Source organism: Rhinolophus sinicus, chromosome 3 (assembly GCF_057876585.1).
Source record: "Rhinolophus sinicus isolate RSI-liver-muscle chromosome 3, RSI-T2T, whole genome shotgun sequence".
NCBI classification, from domain to species: Eukaryota; Metazoa; Chordata; class Mammalia; order Chiroptera; family Rhinolophidae; genus Rhinolophus; species Rhinolophus sinicus.
The window spans coordinates 118584239-118602546 of record NC_142503.1 but is presented as its reverse complement, the minus strand read 5'-3'; the positions used below and the strand labels follow the sequence as shown (position 1 = coordinate 118602546).

The window sequence follows — 18308 nt, the reverse complement described above, 5'->3', positions numbered from 1 at the left end:
ATCTGCTGGGATTTCTAACACATGTGAACTCTCAACATACTTTCTGTAATTCTACCAGATGTAGCCAAAGTGTTCATAGTGAGTCCATCAACTTATAACTTACTTTAGTTACAGATCTCTTACTTTCTATTACACAGGATGGATTTTCAGGGTTTTTTTTTTTCTTTTTTTTTTTTTTTCTGATTTGCAGTTTGCTCATTTCCCTCCAGAAATTGTCAAGAGATGATCAGGACTGGTAGACTGTTAGGCCTAAGAGACAGCATTGTTAGGCCACTCGGTAAGTTAAACAAATACAGTACTTTGCAAATCTGACATAGTTAGTTTAGACTTTAGAGAGAAAAAAAGCTGAGTTGAAATGGAGGAAGAGTATTAAGAAGTATTAGAAAGAAGCACATGGCTTGAGAAAAAATTTGTTTTTTCTTGCTCAGAATTAATGACACAATCTAGTCTCAATGAGATTCAGACGATCTCAGGATGAAGTTAAATATCCTATTGTAACACAGCCCCGCACACACATCTCTTGGCTTTCTTTCCTGCAAGTTTCACAGCCGTATTATTTTATCGAGTATCTACTGTGTGCCTGGTATTCTATTGGCCCAAGCCTTTCTACAGAAAGGCTTAACTAACCAATTATTAACCCTAATGGTAAATTAAGCAGATAATTCAAGAACAGTGCTTCAAGCAGATATACAAGAAGTACATTTTCGTTGTCTCTGTTTATCTGTCCCTGTGGTTAAGAATAGTTACTTGTAAGAGACTCAGAAAACAGATATTCTCATCTCTACCAATACTCAACTTTTAATAACCATAAAAATAAGAACCATTATAAAATGAGAAAGAAAACATCAATACTCAAATGTCTCAGCAACTTCCACCTTGCCCTGAGAAAGGCAAAAAAAACAAAACAAAACAAAACAAAAAAAACACGAAAAAACCATAATGAGTTTATGTCACTTTTAGTACCCACTGGCATCATTTGATCCATAACCTAACATCAGCATCCAAGGACTTTGAAAGCGTGAGCTGTTTTGCTACCATAATGTTGCAGACTGAATCATTCTGAGTCATATTGCTTTTCTAACCCTTCAAATAGAAAATTGCAAGTGTGGGATAAATGTAGATGAGAAACAGAGATGGGATAGTTGAATAAAGTTTAGTAGAGTGTGAAACAATGAGAAAATGACTAGGGGGTCGTTCCATCCATTTATTTCTTTATACTGTAAATTCCTCCAAAAAAAAAAAAAAAAAAAAAGCAACACAGGAGTTTAAAGTTGCTTAAAAGACACAGGGTTGAGATACTGCTCTTTACTATATGTATATTATATTTCAGTTTTTTAAAGGGCACAGAGATGATGAAACATTAAAGATTAGCCTTTAGTTTTTTGATGGTCAAGACAAAAGGGAAAGTCCTTCAGTTAAATAGCTCTAGTTAGCTAATAAAAAGAAGCATAAAGTTTGTAAGGAGAAAGAGTTTTTTTCCTGGGACTAAATGCTAAGAGAAATTAACGAAATAAAAAAAATTTAAAATTGGGTGCTATATGCGAGTTTTTGCATGTGTTTTCTCACTGAATCCTTACAAAAGTACTGTGACACAGATTGTGTCATCTTCTCATCTTCTTCCTACAGAGGAGGAAACAGGATCACAGCAGTTATGTTGACTAGACACAGCCAGACAGGTTTTTTGTTTTTATTTTAATTTATTGGTGTGACATTGGTTAGTAAAATTATATAGGTTTCAAGTGTACAATTGTATAGATTGTATCATCTATATATTGACACAGCCAAGTTTTGAGCCCTGATATCTCTGAATTAAAAGCCTATAGTATGCTGGTCACACCACACTGCCTCTCAGTGGACACTCATGTATATTATTTATGTAGTTTGGATGGTGAGTTCATTGTCAATGGGGCTTTATCATGGCAATATTTTGCAGCCTGGACTGAGGCATAGTCCATCCAGAATAGTTTTGTGTTTGTTTCTGTTAGGCCCATCTGGTATGATTAGCGACCAGGGTTTCTTTTTCTAGGCTCTTGAGGTAGAAGCTTATTAATTTGAGACTTTTCCTCTTTTCTAATGGAAGCATTTAGTGCTATAAATTTCCCTCTCAGTTATGCTTTAGCTGTGTCCCACATATTTCAATATATTGTTTTTTTCATTTTCATTCTGTTCAATGTAGTTTTTAAAATTTCTCTTGATACTTTTAAGATATGATTAATTTAAGGACCTCAAATTATCCTGAATTATCTGGGTGAGTGTAATCTCATCACATGGGTCCCTAAAATCAGAGTCTTTCCTGGCAGTGGTCAGAAGAAGCTGTCACTATTGAAGACAGATACAGAGAAATGTAAAATCTTTGAAGATGGAGGAAGGGGGCCATGAGCCAAGGAATATGGGTGACCTCTGGCAGCTGGAAATGGATTCTTCCCTAGAGCCCCCAGAAAGGAGAGCAGCACTCTAGAAACTTTATTTTAGCATAGTGAAACTCGTGTCAGATTTTGACCTACAACTAATAAATTTGTATCATCTAAGCTGCTAAATTTGTGGTAATTTGTTATAGCAGCAATAGAAAACTAGTACAATGGAAACTTTCTATTTTTTCATTTGTTTCGAGTATGTTTATAATTGCTAACTGAAACATTAAAAAAAAAAGATTTTATTGGGGAAGTGGAACAGGACTTTTTATTGGGGAACAGTGTATACTTCTAGGACTTTTTTCCAAGTCAAGTTGTTGTCCTTTCAATCTTAGTTGTGGAGGGCGCAGCTCAGCTCCAGGTCCAGTTGCTGTTGCTAGTTGCAAGGGGCGCAGCCCACCATCCCTTGCGGGAGTCAAACTGGCAACCTTGTGGTTGAGAAGATGCGCTCCAACCAACTGAGCCATCTGGGAGCTCAGCGGCAGCTCACCTCAAGGTGCCGTGTTCAATCTTAATTGCAGGGGGCAGAGCCCACCATCCCTTGCGGAACTCAAGGAATTGAACTGGCAACCTTGTGGTTGAGAGCCCACTGGCCCATGTGGGAATCGAACCGGCAGCCTTCGAGTTAGGAGCATGGAGCTCTAACCGCCTGAACCACCGGTCTGGCCCTAACTGAAGCATTTTTATTATGGTTGCTTTAAATTCTTTGTCAAATGATTCTAACATCTCATCTTGGAGTTCACATCTTTTTTTTTTTTTTTTTTTTCCATTCTGTTTGAGATCTTCCTGGTTATTTGTATGAGTAAATTTCAATTTAAACATGGACATTTTCGTATTACGATTGGATCGTATTTAAATTTTCTGTTTTAGCTGGCTTTCTATGACGTCACTGGCAAGGGAAGTAGAGGCACTACCTTGTAACTGTCAAATGCAGGTAGAAGTCCAAGTTTCCCACTCAGCCTCTCCTGACACCAGAAAGGGGTGTTCCTCATTATTGCTGGGTAGTGGCGTGAGTCCCCGGTCTCTCACATGGTCTCCACTGACACTGTGGGGAAAGAAAGGGATACCTCATTACTGGCTGGTGGGGATGAAAATCCAGACTCCCTACTTGGTCTTCTCTAATACCACTCCATTGAGGGTGTTGGGACACCTCATTTTATCGTTATGAAGGTGGAAGTGTAGGCTCCCATATAGTCTTTGCTGGTATGAGTGTAGGTGAGGTCATTTTTTTTCTATGGTGTTTGGCTGAAATAGAGCAGTCATTGTCTAAATGGTTTTTTCTTGCTAGGCAGCTCCTTTCCTGGTCCTTTGGCTAGAGAAAGCTTTTGCTGTGGCTTTCTCTTTCGTTTGGAATTTCTGGGGGCCAGCTTCTTCAGCATTCTTTGGATATATGAGCCCAAAAGAAAACCCAGGGAACTCATCACTGTGTCTTTCCTTGGATCCCAAGGTCCCTAGTCAGTCTGCTTTTGCTCCACCTTTCAGTCTTAAGTTTGCTTTATATAATATATGGTGTTCAGGGTTTTTAGTTATAATGAGTGGGAGGATTACGGAAAAGGATGCTTACTTTATCATCCTAGAAGTGGAAGTGTGACCGAGGATGACTTTTTCTCTTTTTTTTCTATTTAACTCACCATTTTGTTCTCCAAGAAGCTTTTTCTTTATATTCAGAAAGATCTTACTGGAGAGTATATCCATTCCATCTCATACTTTGTTTCCAGGGACTATTCCTACTGATAAATAACTCTGAAAAAGTTGGTCGGGTGCTCTTACAATGTTTTTTGGAGTTCCCAAATTCTTACTCATGTTACCAAGCTATAGGAGACAGAGTTACCTCAGGCACTAAGCTGCTATCATTATGCAAAATATTTCCTCCCTTAAAGAACATGGGCACAAATATGAAGGTGTTAAAAACAACATGGTGGTGGTTTACACAAAGTTTTGTGGGATGACGTGATGATACAGACGAAATGGGTTTTATAATTATATTTTTCTAAATGGTCTGAACTTGGTTTCACTGCTGACGTAATCTGGACTGGTTTCAAGGCCTCAAAAGACTGCTCCAAGGACTAAGTGGCTGATCCTCTACCCAGACTAGACAGATAGTCTTAGTTGGGAGGTCCTATATGGATGCCACTGCTGAGGGCAGGAAGCTGGAGAGAGACCGTTTCATTCTCTTGTAGTCCTTATGGTCAAGTCCTTATGCGCCTTTCTGTTCTGGGTTATCTTTTGTGATTTGGCCTGGAATATACCTTATTTAGAAGTGATGAATCTTTTAGGTGATGAAATAGGTATTGATGGTGTTATGGGTGATGATACAACTGGTGGCAGTTGTATACTGTTTTTTTTAAAGATTTTATTGGGGAAAGGGAACAGGACTTTATTGGGGAACAGTGTGTACTTCCAAGACTTTTTTTTCCCCCAAGTCAAGTTGTTGTCCTTTCAGTCTTAGTTGTGGAGGGCGCAGCTCAGCTCCAGGTCCAGTTGCCGTTGCTAGTTGCAGGGGGCGCAGCCCACCATCCCTTGCGGGAGTCGAACCGGCAACTTTGTGGTTGAGAGGATGTGCTCCAACCAACTGAGCCATCTGGGAGCTCAGTGGCAGCTCAGCTCAAGGTGCCATGTTCAATCTTTAGTTGCAGGCGGCGCTGCCCACCATCCCTTGCAGGACTCGAGGAATCAAACCGGCAACCTTGTGGTTGAGAGCCCACTGGCCCATGTGGGAATCGAACAGGCAGCCTTCAGAGTTAGGAGCATGGAGCTCCAACCACCTGAGCCACTGGGCCGGCCCCTGCATACATTTTTCATCCTTAGTATCCTTCAGTTGAGGTGCCAAATCCACCATGCTCTCTTTGGATTCAGGGGAAATAGGGGATTCCACAGGAATATCCATCTTTGGAGCCTCCCCACTTTTGAGATCTCAGTTGGCTTTGGCTTCACATTTATCAGGTAGAAGGTTCTTGACAGTAGCAGAGAAGGGACAGTCTCTTTCAGATGGAGGTCCTGCCACTCTCTTGGCTGTTGTCTTAGTTATTTCTCAGTGAGACCCAGGGATCTTATCCCTCAGGCCCTACAGGAAGGTTATAGGTCTGACACACTCAAAGCACTCACCCCTTCTTTGGCAATTATTTCATCATCTGCTTTAATATATTTTAATTTCATCAGGAGCTGAAAACGGAGCAAACTGTTGGTTCCAAGGGACTGCAATTCTAGCAGTTTGTAAAGGGCAAGCAGCTCCAGGGTTAGCTGATCCTCAAATAGTTTGGAAAAATGAACTAACTCAGTTGTTCCAGTCTGGACCTATTTGATGTAGGATGAGAACTGTGTAGAGCCATCTCCCAGCTTAGCACTTTTCTTCCTTGCCATTTCTGTAATCATTTTGTGAAGAAATTTTGCTAGTTCCAACTTTGCAGCCATTTTATTTTTTTATTTTTCTTCCTTTTTAAATTCACTTTCAAAAGTTGATGACAATATCTCTGGAAAGAGTTTCAGAAACACTGGTAATCAGAATTCCACGAAAGGAATGCTGGTCAAGATGGTGGAGTGGGTAAATGCTGTGCTTGCCTCTTCCCATGACCACATCAAAATTACAGCTAAATTACAAAACAACTGTCATTGAGAACCGCCTGAAGTCTAGCTGAGTAGAAGACTTTAACTAAGGAAATACAGAAGAAGCCACGTCAAGACTGGTGGAGACAAGGAATGGGCTGGTCCCATGCCAACCTATAATGGTTAAAAATTGGGAGGGATACCTTGGCTGTGGAGGTCTCCCTGAGGAGCGAAGGGTCCCAGCCACACACCAGGCTCCCCAACCCAGGGTTCCAGTGCTGGGAAGAGAAGTTCCCATAACTTCTGGCTGTGGAAACCAGTAGAGATTGTGGCTGAGTGAGACAGAGGGCTGCTGGAGTCCCAGGTGTTTCTCTTAAAGGGCCTGGGCATGGACTTAGTCACTGACAGTCTCACTCACTCTGAGCTCCAGTGCTGGGGCAGCAACTTGAAAGGCACCAGAGACATATGGGGAGGAACTGAGTTGTTTGGCCTCAGGGTGAGGGTTAGAGGGGCAGATTTCTCCCAGGCAGAAGTGCTGGAAGAAGCCAGTGTTCTTTAGTTGAGCCCTCCCCATACCCAGCATGCCAGGCAGGTGCCATCTCTGTGTCTCCATCAACCTAGCTAACACCATTTGCCCTGCCCTGGTGATTCCCTGAGACCCACCCTACCCAAATTTCTGGCCCACCCAAGCCACTTCCAGTGGCTTTTCCATACAAACAGTTTGGCTCATGCTGCAGAGTTTCCTAAAATCTCTCAAAGTTTCACAAACCCAAAACAAGCAGCATCTGGCCTCATGTGCCCTGTACCTCTTGCTGAGCAGCCCCAAGCCTGGCACTAGTGGGAGCTGGCCTCAATTCACAGCTTAGCCTCTCCAAGACAACTCCAGCACAAATGGGAACCATCTACAGATCACTTTGCAATTCATAGCAAGTGGCCCCAGGCAGGATACAGGTTGTGGCTGAACTTGGCCTGTATCAGAGCCCCTCCCAAGAGGCTCCAGCACAAGTACACCTAGTGGCCAGCTTCACAACACACCAGAGCACCATCCAACCACCTCCACACATGACACACCCAAAGGGCAGACTCAGCAGGCACCAGAGCCCTGCTAAAGTGAATCCTGCTCCATAGGGTCAGCCCTGTACAACAGCTCCCGTGTAGTCACTGCCATTCCTAACACCTAGTCAGCACGAGGGTAATCACTCCCACTGATATGCCAACAGCAGTTAAGTCTCATCTACAACAGAAGGGCACAGACAACCCAACAAGGGACATGTCTGGAGCACCTGACTCAGGTGATCAGGTAGGCTGTATCACTGGGCCTGACAGGACACCTACTATGTAAGGTCATTGTATCAAGACCTGGTGGGGCTGCTGGTTGGCTCAGTTGGTTAGAGCCCAGTGCTCATAACACCAACATCGCCAGTTCGATTCCCACATGGTCCAGTGAGCTGCACCATCCACAACTAGATTGAAAGCAATGACTTGATTTGGAGCTATGGTTCCTAGAAAAACACACTGTTCCCCAATATTCCCCAATAAAAAAGAAATTGAAAAAAAAGAAAAGACCTGGAGACAGCAGATCTACTTAATACGTAGAAACAAACACAGGGAGGCAGCCAAAATGGGGAGACAAAGGAACATGTCCCAAATGAAAAAACAGAACAAAGTTCCAGTAAAAGAACTAAACAAAATAGAGACAATCAATCTACGAGATGCAGTTCAAAACACTCTTTATAAGGGATGCTCAATGATCTCAGAGAACCTCAACAAAGAGATAGGAAACATGAAAGTGGAGACGTAAAACATAAAAAAGAACCAGTCAGAAATGAGGAATACTAATAACTGAAATGAAGAATGCATTGGAGGGAATCAACAGATTAGATGAAACAGAGGATTGAATCAGCTATTTGGAAGATAAGGTAGCAGGAAATACCCAACCAGGACAACAGAAAGAAAACAATCAAAAAAAAAAAAAAAATGAGGATAATTTAAGGGGCCTCTGGGACAACATCAAACAGACCAATCTTCCCATCATAAGCGTACCAGAAGAAGAGATAGAGTAAGGAACTGAAAATGTATTTGAAGGAAAAATGATGGAAAACTTCCAACATGGTGAAGAAAATAGACATATGAGCCCAGGAAGCGTAGAGAGTCCCAAACAAGATGAACCCAAACAAACAGGCCCACACCAGGATACATCATAATTAAAATGCCAAGTGCTAAAGACAAAGACAGAATCTTAAAAGCAACAGGAGAAAATCAGGTAATAACCTACAAGGGAGTTCCCATAGATTGTCAGCTGATTTCACAACAGAAATTTTGCAGGCCAGAAGGGACTGGCAAATATTCAAAGTGATGAAAGGACCTATAACCAAGATTACCCTACCCATCAAAGCTATCATTCAGATTTGAAGGACAGATAAAGAGCTTCCCACACAAGAAAAAGCTAAAGGAGTTCATCACCACCAAACTTGTATTACAAGAAATGTTAAAGGGACTTCCTTAAGAAGATAAAAAATATGAATAATAAAAAGTCAATAACTGCATATCTATCAACAATTACTTTAAATGTAAATAAACTAAACGCTCCAATTAAAAGACATACGGTGTCTGAATGGATAGGAATACAAGACCTTTACATATGCTGGATACAAGAGACTCACTTCAGATTGAAAGGCACACACAGACTGAAATTAAAGGAATTGAGAAAGATATTTTATGAAAAAGGAAACAAACAACAATAAAAGCGGGAGTAGCAATACTTATACCAGCCAAAAGAGACTTTAAAACAAAGGCTATGACAAGATACAAAGAAGGACCTAGTAATTCCATTTTTGGGTATTTATCTGAAAAACCCAAAACACTAATTTGAAAAGACATATGCATCCATATGTTCACTGCAACATTATTTACAATATAGCCAAGATATGGAAGCAACTCATATTTCCATCAACATGTGAATGGATAAAGAAGATGTGGCACATATATTCAACGAAGTATTACTCAGCCAGAAAAGCAAATGAAATCTTGCCATCTGCAACAACATGGGTGGACCTAGAAGATATTATGCTAAGTGAAATAAGTCAGACAGAGAGAGACAAACACCATATGACTTCATTCATATGTAGAATCTAAAAAAACAAAACAAATGAATAAACAAAACAGAAAGAAACTCAGAGAACATTTCGATGGTTGCCAGGTGAGAGGGTGGTTGGGGGGATGGGTGAAAAAGGGGAAGGGATTAATAAGTACAAATTGGTAATTACAAAATATGGGGATGTAAAGTACAGCATAGAGAATATAGTCAATAATACTGTAGTAACTATGAAAAAGGAAACACACAACAATAAAATCTGGAGTAGCAATAGTTATACCAGCCAAAAGAGACTTTAAAACAAAGGCTAGGTGGGTATTAGACTAATTGGGGGATCACTTCATAAATTATATAAATGTCTAACTACTATGCTGTACATCTGAAACTAATATAATGAATGTCACCTGTAACTGAAAAATAAAAAAAATTTATGATATGTGACATAGCAAAAATAAAGTTTGCAAATGTAAAAAAAAAAAAAAAAAAGAATTCCAAGAAGGCATTTAGGGTCCAATTATGAACACCATAAACGGAATAAAAAAAATCAGCACAAATCCTCAATAGCTTCTTTGGGCAATAGCTAAGACTGTATTATAACTATGGAAGGCCATTTATATATTTGTCTGAACTAGTCAACATAGGTAACAATAGGAAACTATACCTGATAGTTGCCATAGTAACCATCTTGGAGTCCTGAGCATCTCTTTTTATAGTTGTTTTTTCTCCTTATAGATTTTGGACCACATATTCACAGATTTTTTTTCCAGTCTACATTTTAATAAAGGTATGAAAATTTTGATTTTATATGGGTTTCCAATTCAACTCTGATTTGAATGAGCCCCAGGGCTTATCGCCATGTAGTTTTTATAAACAAACCCCCATAGTATTAAGACCATCTTTACCTGCTGCCCACTCTCACCAGGACAGCTACAGCTTCAGATCATGTCACTATCAGAATGTTTTTTTCAACCACTCTCTTGGCCACTCAGCTATGAATTTAAGTAGATGTTCATTGTGTTTTAGTTAGCATTTCTGGGTGTTTTAAATTTATATATTTTATCGTGTTAAAATACACATAAAATTTGCCATTTAAAAGTTCATTGTGGTAAAATATACACAACATAAAACTTTCCATTTTAACTGTTTTTAAGTACATTCATACTTTCATGTAACCATCACAACTCTCCATTTAAAGACCTTTTCATCATCCCAAAAGGAAACTCTGCTCTGGGTGTTTTTAACCAAACCAGCTGGTGAAGTGATGGTAGAGACATTTCAGGTGGAAAGCACAGCCAGTTAAAAGGCATGGTGTTAGAAGAGTCCTAATATCTGAGAAACAACCAAGTCCAGTGTGACAGGAACCAATACATAGATGGTGTGGTGGGGAAGTGATAGACGAGGCTGACAGAATGGTGTAGGCCAAGCCAATCCCATTGTAGGTTAATGGGGAAAGGAAATTAATAAGAAATTGAGCTGCTAAATTTTGTTATTTAGGAAGATAACTAGTTATAGGGAGATGTTGCATAGATCTACACTATTGTCCAATGTATGAAAAGTTTGTTGATAATGTTTTTCCAGTTTTCTAGTTTACAGCAGGATGTCAAACCCAGTAGCAATTCCTCCTTCACACACAGATGCCGCGGACCAGCGTAAGGCAGCTGCTGTCTCAGCATAGGACTGAATACGATTGCTCAGGGACGATGTACAGACCTCGGATAAAAGAGAACCAACAATGAGTGTACAGGTGAATCTCTACTTTGAAGGAGTGACCAGAATAAGGACTAGGGGAGAGAATAAAGAGTTCTTCCTGTTTGTAAAATACCTTTGTTTAAATTCTGTTATTATTTATTCCAGATCACAGATCAGCAAACTACATCCTACAGGCCAAATCTGGCCCACCACTTGTTTTTGCAAATAAAAGTTTTAGTGTAGAAAAAAATGTTTTACTGTAACACAGCTACACCTTAGTTTATATATTATCTCTGGTTGCTTTTGTGCTACAATGGCAGAGTTGAATAGCTATGGCAGAGATGGATGGCTGGCAAAGTCTTAAATATTTCCTATCTGGACCTTTACAGAAAGTCTGGTAAACCATGTCCTAGAGGATTGTGGTGACTAAACAGTAAAAAGTGCATGTGGTAAGGCAAAAGAGGAAATACCACAAGAAGCAGCCAAGGCTGGAAAATATTAAAAATTAAATGCCTATTAGCTGTAGAAATGCTATACTGCCCTATTATCCATTTTTTAGTTTGTCACTCTTCTGGTCTTTAGATCAGCTGTTATATATCTAAAAATGATTACTAACATGAGTTAATTATAGTTAGCCAAAATATCCCAAGGAAATTATATTTTATAACCTAATTGTTATCAGGTAACTGGTTAAATAAATGCAGGACTAGGATATCTGAGGGAAGGGTTCTAAACGAGGGAGTCCCAGATACAATGGAATACTGGACAGCACATAAATGAATATAGGTATCCAGACTAAGTGTATCACACTAAGTGAAAAAGCTGCTTAAAATGATTGGTATACCATGATCTCATTTTTGCTGAAGAAAATTATCTGAAAAATTATATGCTGAGTTTATGTCTATTTTATATATTTAGTGTTTTCTATCTTTTGGACAATGACCATTAATTTAATGACTAGAGTCAATTTTTCATTTTACTAGGGAAACAAAGTATTAAATATACCTCTAATACCGACTAAATCAAAGGCTTAAACGACAACCTTACATTTTACAGATTTGTTCATCAATACTCTGAATACATTTTCCTCAAACTTCCTTGACAAAACTTTTTCCTTAAACTTCCAAGACAAAACTTTTGAGAAAAGAATGAATAGAAAGATTAAAGGGGTGCTCAGTCATTTGCACACCTTTAAATTACTTATACACTGATGTTCCTGCGTATTTATTCCAATGTAGAGGTTTGCTTTGATATCTTAACACTATGAACTGTCTTCAACAGTGCATATAAAGGCTAATAGGGAATATGTAAGCACAGTCTTCCTGGTGTTAGAAAAATTAACCTGAGCACTTGGCCCATTTTTTTTTTTTTTTGAAATCAAACAATGTACCCACGTGTGAAATTCACCAAACCTCCTCTTCTCTCAAGAAAAAGCCTAAAAATTTTTAATATTTTAACACAGGAGTAAAAAGCAAACAAGTGAGAGAATGAACTATGTTGGAAGAACTGCTACCTTGCCATACATATTAAATTTCTGTTTCTAACACATTTCTGAATATGCTTAGATAGTAGTAAGGACCCTACAGCCAATATTAATAGGATCTGTAGCCAAATACACATGGGAACTAAGTTCAAAGTTTGGAAGACAGCAGGTTTTTCAATACTCATGCACCCTTAAGCACATTCTGAGCACATGGCTAAAGAGTATGAGAACAGAGATCTTCAAAAACTACAGATAAAAAAGAATCATGTGCTTACAAGGAATAACACTCCCAAAAATGTGATGTAAACTATGATCTGACATGACTACATATACATACACATTTTCCCATATACATTTTCCCTTTTGTCCACCCTTTTATATTGTACATAAAAACAAATCTACAAAAAACAAACAAACAAAAAAACCTGCGTCATTTCTCATCTTCCTGGAGGTATCTTAGTAATGGAAAGATGGAACAGCCTAGTATCATATACTCTTGTAATATTGGGCAAGTATTTAAGAAGAAAATCCATCTGAGTCTAAATCTCATTTGAAAAATGGAGAGAGCTACAACAAAAACCTTACAGAATTGCCCTAATTAACATAAAAAGCATTTCCCATAGTTATTAGGTACACAGGATAAAAACTTTTCTATTAATGGGCTTGGTATGTAACATGATGTGTTAATTTCTTTCTCTGCTGGCACTCTCTTGCAATTACAAATCAAGTACTTTTAGAAATAGAATTTATCTGGGCTTAGAGACTAAACTCAGTGAGAGGTACCCAGCTGACTGAAATGTCTCTTTCGTTATCGTGGGCTTTATGTCTTTGTTCCACTTATTCCATTATAGTCATTTTTCCTTAAAGAAGAACATTAAAGCAAAATAGAAGTCAAATAATGCTGATTGCTTTCCTGATCATGTCAACCACTACCATACATCCTTGTGTTAACTTTGTTGCTATATAAAATTTCAATTACTGCAGGTATGTATGGGAATAAATTGATTTTTGTGTATAAGACAATCTGGCTGGGCAGGTTAAAAGGCAATGTCTTATTTTAACTGGGTCTAAGAAGGCAACGTGTATAATAAATTGCAAGTTTTAAAACTGACTTTCAGACTAAATAATAAGTAGGTGGGCAGAAATGGTTCCTTCTTAGTGCTTATTCTCTAGAAAAACAAATATAAAACTTACTTGTTAACACTAAAAAATAAAAGAATATTAATCAGATAATTTATTTTTAAATGTTTAAATATTTCAGAATTCCCTCCTGAATATTTAAATGCTATTAAGTAAAATTTCCTAAGAAATTTGGTTATTGGCATATGAAATGATTACAAATTTACCAAAATTTTTAGATATGAACATATTCACACAAAGAATCCAGAGAATTGATAATCTCAAAGTATCTGAGAAAGAAATGAAAGAGGGGTAACTTCCCAAATAAGTGAACCTAGTTAAATGAGAATACAGCGTGTTCAGGATTTTAGATGAGAAAATAGATGGGAGAACCCAAAAAGCCCTAGAGAGGACACCTGCCTTTTGCCTCCTAATAAGGAACAGCTACTCCTACAAACTGAGGCCCCTGTATATCTTCGACGCCTAAGAAATAGCACTTCCTATTTTCCATAGATGTTACTGATGGGATGTTTCCTACTCCTCAAGGGTATGGGCAAAATTAGATGCAAACCACTGGTCTAGAGATTCAGGTATAATAAAACATTGGTTCCTATGGTCTGTATGAATCAGGTGTAGAAGACCAATTCTGATTTGTAAAAATTCCAGAAATTCAGAATACTTGAAAAAAATGTATCATTTTATTTGTACACTTAAAAAGTTGTACATAGAAATTTATAATACAGTTCTGTAAAACTGGAAGAACTGTCAGGGAAAAGGGAGGGTGTTACCTTTTATTGACTGATCATTAAGGAAGTTAAGAGAAATAAAACAAAAACAGTAAAATGTTTAAAAAATTAAAGAACATTTTCCAGGTACAAATTTTATAAATACAAAACAAATTCACAAATTACTCTGAATGCTAAATAAATATCTAGTTAATAAACTCAGACTTAATACCTCCAGCCAGCACTGGTACAGCACTTCAAGGATATAAAATTGGACTCATTCATGTGTAGTGTTGAAAGAATGTGCTCACCGAACAATTCTTAGACATACATACTTTTTCTAACCTGTGCTATAACAGAAGATTTATCTGTGCAGATAAATCTCCCTTAATACCACACTTCTAAGAAAAATCATCAATGACAAAATAAATCATAGGTGAAAAAATATTTTCCAAGATATTGGGACACATGAATGATCTCAAAATGTACAAAAACCTCTGTAAACCAGTACTGTATCCAATACATCTATCAAACTTATTAGATACTGAAAAAACTGTAGCAAAGGAAATCTTTCCTACATTCTCCTGAGTGCTTAATATTAAAATTGAGACTCTAGTGCAGGCCACATTTCAAAGTGGTCAATCAGTTGTTATTGCTTTATACATATGTGTGCTTTATAGCATGATTTAATGTTCCATTTTCATGAACAATTTGTTTTCCTCAAATATGTCCTTTAGAAGGACAAAATTAGATTCGTGACTTTTTTGCAGCTGGTGGTGTGCTAACTTGATCCACATTCCCAGGTGTGACGTGCAGTCCAAGTTTCTGAGCTTGAATATGAAAAAATGCTTGAAGCCTAGTTCCAGCTTTTGCTTCACTTGTGTTACGAGGGTTGTATTCAAAGCAGTTCGAAAACATTAACTCAATATCATCAATGAACTCAGCTAGGAAGAAAAAAAACAAATGAGATTAGAATGAAAGTACTTAAGTATATAAATATAATTTTTGTTTGTATATCTGGAAAACAGCCTCTATCTCTTTAAACAAACAATAATTGTCAGAGAAAAATTACTTACATGCTAATTTATATTCACATTTGTTCACTTTTTCACGAATTATATTTAAGGCAATGGGCTTTTTGATGATGTCGTAATAGTCTGGGACCTGTAAAATAATTCAAATATTATCTCTCCTATATAAAGTTTATCAGAGATAAGTGGTCAAATACATGAAGGTTCTGCATTTAAAAGCAACTGCATATTACCCTCTGAATACTATTATTCCATTAAAACCACATAATACATTTTAGTTATTTAATGCTGTAGAACCCTATTTAATACTACAAAAAATATTAACAATTCACTGTGAACAAGAAAAAGATTATGATTTTGTTTGTGCTCTGTTTGCCTTTATATGTACCTATGAAAATTTCTTTAATGAGCATTATTGCATTTGTAATAAAGAATAAAATGTACGTAAGAAAACAATTCAACACAAAAACTCAGGAAAAATGACAGTCAAAATTGAGATTTAATTTTTATAAGATGCTATTCAATGTTCATTAATTCTTTACATTCTTGCTCTCGAAATCTCGAAGTAGAATTCTGCTGATGTCAGTTTTTCACTCAGAAACTTCACCTAAACACGGACAAATGAGACCCTTTATATAGTGTGTCCAACTAGTCTGCTCCATTCAAACTAACCTTCTTCCCATATTCTCATTTCTGGATTTTTAATTTATCATCACCAATTCCTGAAATGTCTTATTCCATTTCTCACTGTTGAAATTCCATCTTACTTCAATGACCAGACCAAATAGTTCTTCAATACAAGTTTCTAATTCTGTTATTCCCTCCCTCTAAAATGCTCAATCTCCTTTGCTTCCCAACTTCTGAAAGACCATTATATAACTTCTATTATATTACTGTAACACTGTCCTATTGCTGCTGTAGTATATCACATTTTGCCATATAGGTATGTGCATATGTGTGTGTGTGCACACACACACAGTTGACACTTCAACAATGGTTAGAGGGTTAGGGGGCGCTGACCCACGTGCAGTCGAAAAACTGTGTATAACTTTTGACTCCCCCAAAACTAAACTACTAATAGCCTACTGTTGACTGGAAACCTTACTTATTTTGTTATGTTATATGTATTATGTACTGTATTCTCACAATAAAATATGCTAAAGAAAATGTTATTAAAAATCATAAGAGAAAATACACAGTATTGTACTTTATTGATACCGTAGTTTACCTAAGTTTATGTCATCTGTTTACACAATGAATCGTTTGTTCATACCTACATCAATATTGTCTTATAGGATACAGAACACTGTGGATGTTACACGTATTACTAACACTAGATGTCAAAAATGAAAAGATAATGTGAAAAAGAAATTCATATTTATTTACAGATATAATGATTGCTTTATGGTAGCCTAGTGTAATTGATATGATTGCTTCATGTTAAGAAGTCTCCAAAAATTTTTTCACTATATTTATTGAAAAAAATCCACATATAAGTGGATCTGTGCAGTTCAAACCTGTGTTATTCATGTCAACTGTATAAATAACTATAGCATCATCTATAATCCCTTAGTTAGGGGGTTAGGCCATCTCTATTATTTAAGAGTACCTATCTTTTACATCAATGTTTCTCAAACTGTGGTCTTTGGATCAGCACCAACAGCACCATCTGGAGACTTGTCAGTAATGCAGATGGTTGGGCATCATCCCAGCCCTAGTGAATCAAGAACTCTTGGGTAGGACCCAGTAATCTGTGCTCTAATAAGCCCTCCAGGTGATTCTGGTATATGCTGAAGCTTGAGAACCACAGTTTTACAATAATAGAAATACCAATAATGATACTCAGTTGAGTCAACTCTATTCATATTCAATATATAGAATATAGAATAAAAACTTTGAGGCTATTTCAAGACATGTCATCACTTACAAGAATCAGTCACATGATTAGAAGGGACTGAGGCGACTGCTAACTCCATTTTTTTCAATATAGGAACCAAGTTTCCAAGGTTTTTTTTTTTTTTAAAGTACAAAGTGACTAACAGGTGTTTGGACTATCTCAAAACTGCCATGCAGACTAAATTAGATAATATACATGAATACATTTTATGTAGTCTAGTAATATTACCTGGATTTTAGAAACAAGTTTCAAAAAAGGCCAGCTGTCATCATGCCGTACCAATTCTACAATAAGGTGTTCAAAAGCTGACAATTCATGAACTCCTCCCTGTCGGCCAGAACTCCTTCGATTCAGTGTCATGGGAGATGATTCTGTAAATAATTTTAGGTGACGACAAAGCAAAATATTTGATCACTACAGGCTAACTAGGGCATATAAATACAAACTAAATTCAAACAAATTTGACACTATACAATGAGATAGTAAACGAACATTCTGAGATATATGAAAATGTGGATCCAATATTCATTATTTCCTTTGCGATCTTAAAAATTTCCTATTGAATTAAACATTCACTGGGAATAGATTATAAAAAGAGTGTAACACAAGAGAAAATTCTAGAACACAAAGTTGGTGGACTTTTTACTCCATTTTATTAAAAATACATTTTCAAGTACAGTAAAATAAAGTAAGCAATTCTCCAGTATTGGCTACTTAGGAAAGTTCTCTTCAGATCTTGAAACTAGGTCTATTTAAAAATTATCTTGCATAATAGAAAATTCTCAATGATAAAGTGAAAGATTATTCTTATAAATCTTAATTTTAGTTGGAGAATTTTCTCAAAGCAAAATGCTTTCTCATAAAATCTAAAGTGTATAATGAAATCTAACATGTATGAATTAGTAGAAAAGGGTAGTATAATCCATATATGAATTCAGGAGTTTCAATTCTCTACTTAAATGTTAATCCACACATTTCCCCCTAACCAGGTTAGTCATTTCACAATTTAGTTAACAACAACACATTTTTTTTTTTTTTTTTTTTTTTTTAAGCAGAGTGTTTTTGAATAAAAATGTTTCAGGTGTACTATTTTTCCCAACAGTTTTGAGTTCAGATTCAGGGAAAAGCGAAATAGATAAGTGGATAAGAAAAGCTAAATTACATCTTGGTGCAAAGTTACCCAACACTTCCCCATCAAACATGACCTGATCATAAATACACTAATGTAACTTTATAACACTATTTTATAATAAAATTGTCACCATTTAAGAAAACTTATCACAGCTATGAGTTGGGTATTTAAAAAAACAAACACA

The 18308-nt window shown here is 37.0% G+C and overlaps 1 protein-coding gene and 1 pseudogene across 5 annotated transcripts in view; both read right to left on the bottom strand.

Annotated features, from left to right (window-relative positions):
* Positions 1 to 18308, bottom strand: part of LOC109457495 (cofilin-2) — a 109244-nt gene that overhangs the window by 13285 nt on the left and 77651 nt on the right. For 3 of the 5 annotated variants that reach the window (XM_088796877.1, XM_074328138.2, XM_088796878.1), the window contains 3 exons: positions 17221 to 17363; positions 15141 to 15228; positions 14019 to 15008 (listed from right to left, as the gene is read on the bottom strand). In XM_088796877.1, the coding sequence (XP_088653003.1) occupies positions 14812 to 15008; positions 15141 to 15228; positions 17221 to 17363 (428 nt within the window). In that variant the 3' untranslated portion in view covers positions 14019 to 14811. Of the gene's footprint in view, positions 1 to 14018; positions 15009 to 15140; positions 15229 to 17220; positions 17364 to 18308 lie in introns of those variants that run through there. The other 2 variants (XM_088796880.1, XM_088796879.1) reach the window with 2 other exon arrangements.
* Positions 4162 to 5987, bottom strand: LOC109457480 (LETM1 domain-containing protein LETM2, mitochondrial pseudogene; annotated as a pseudogene).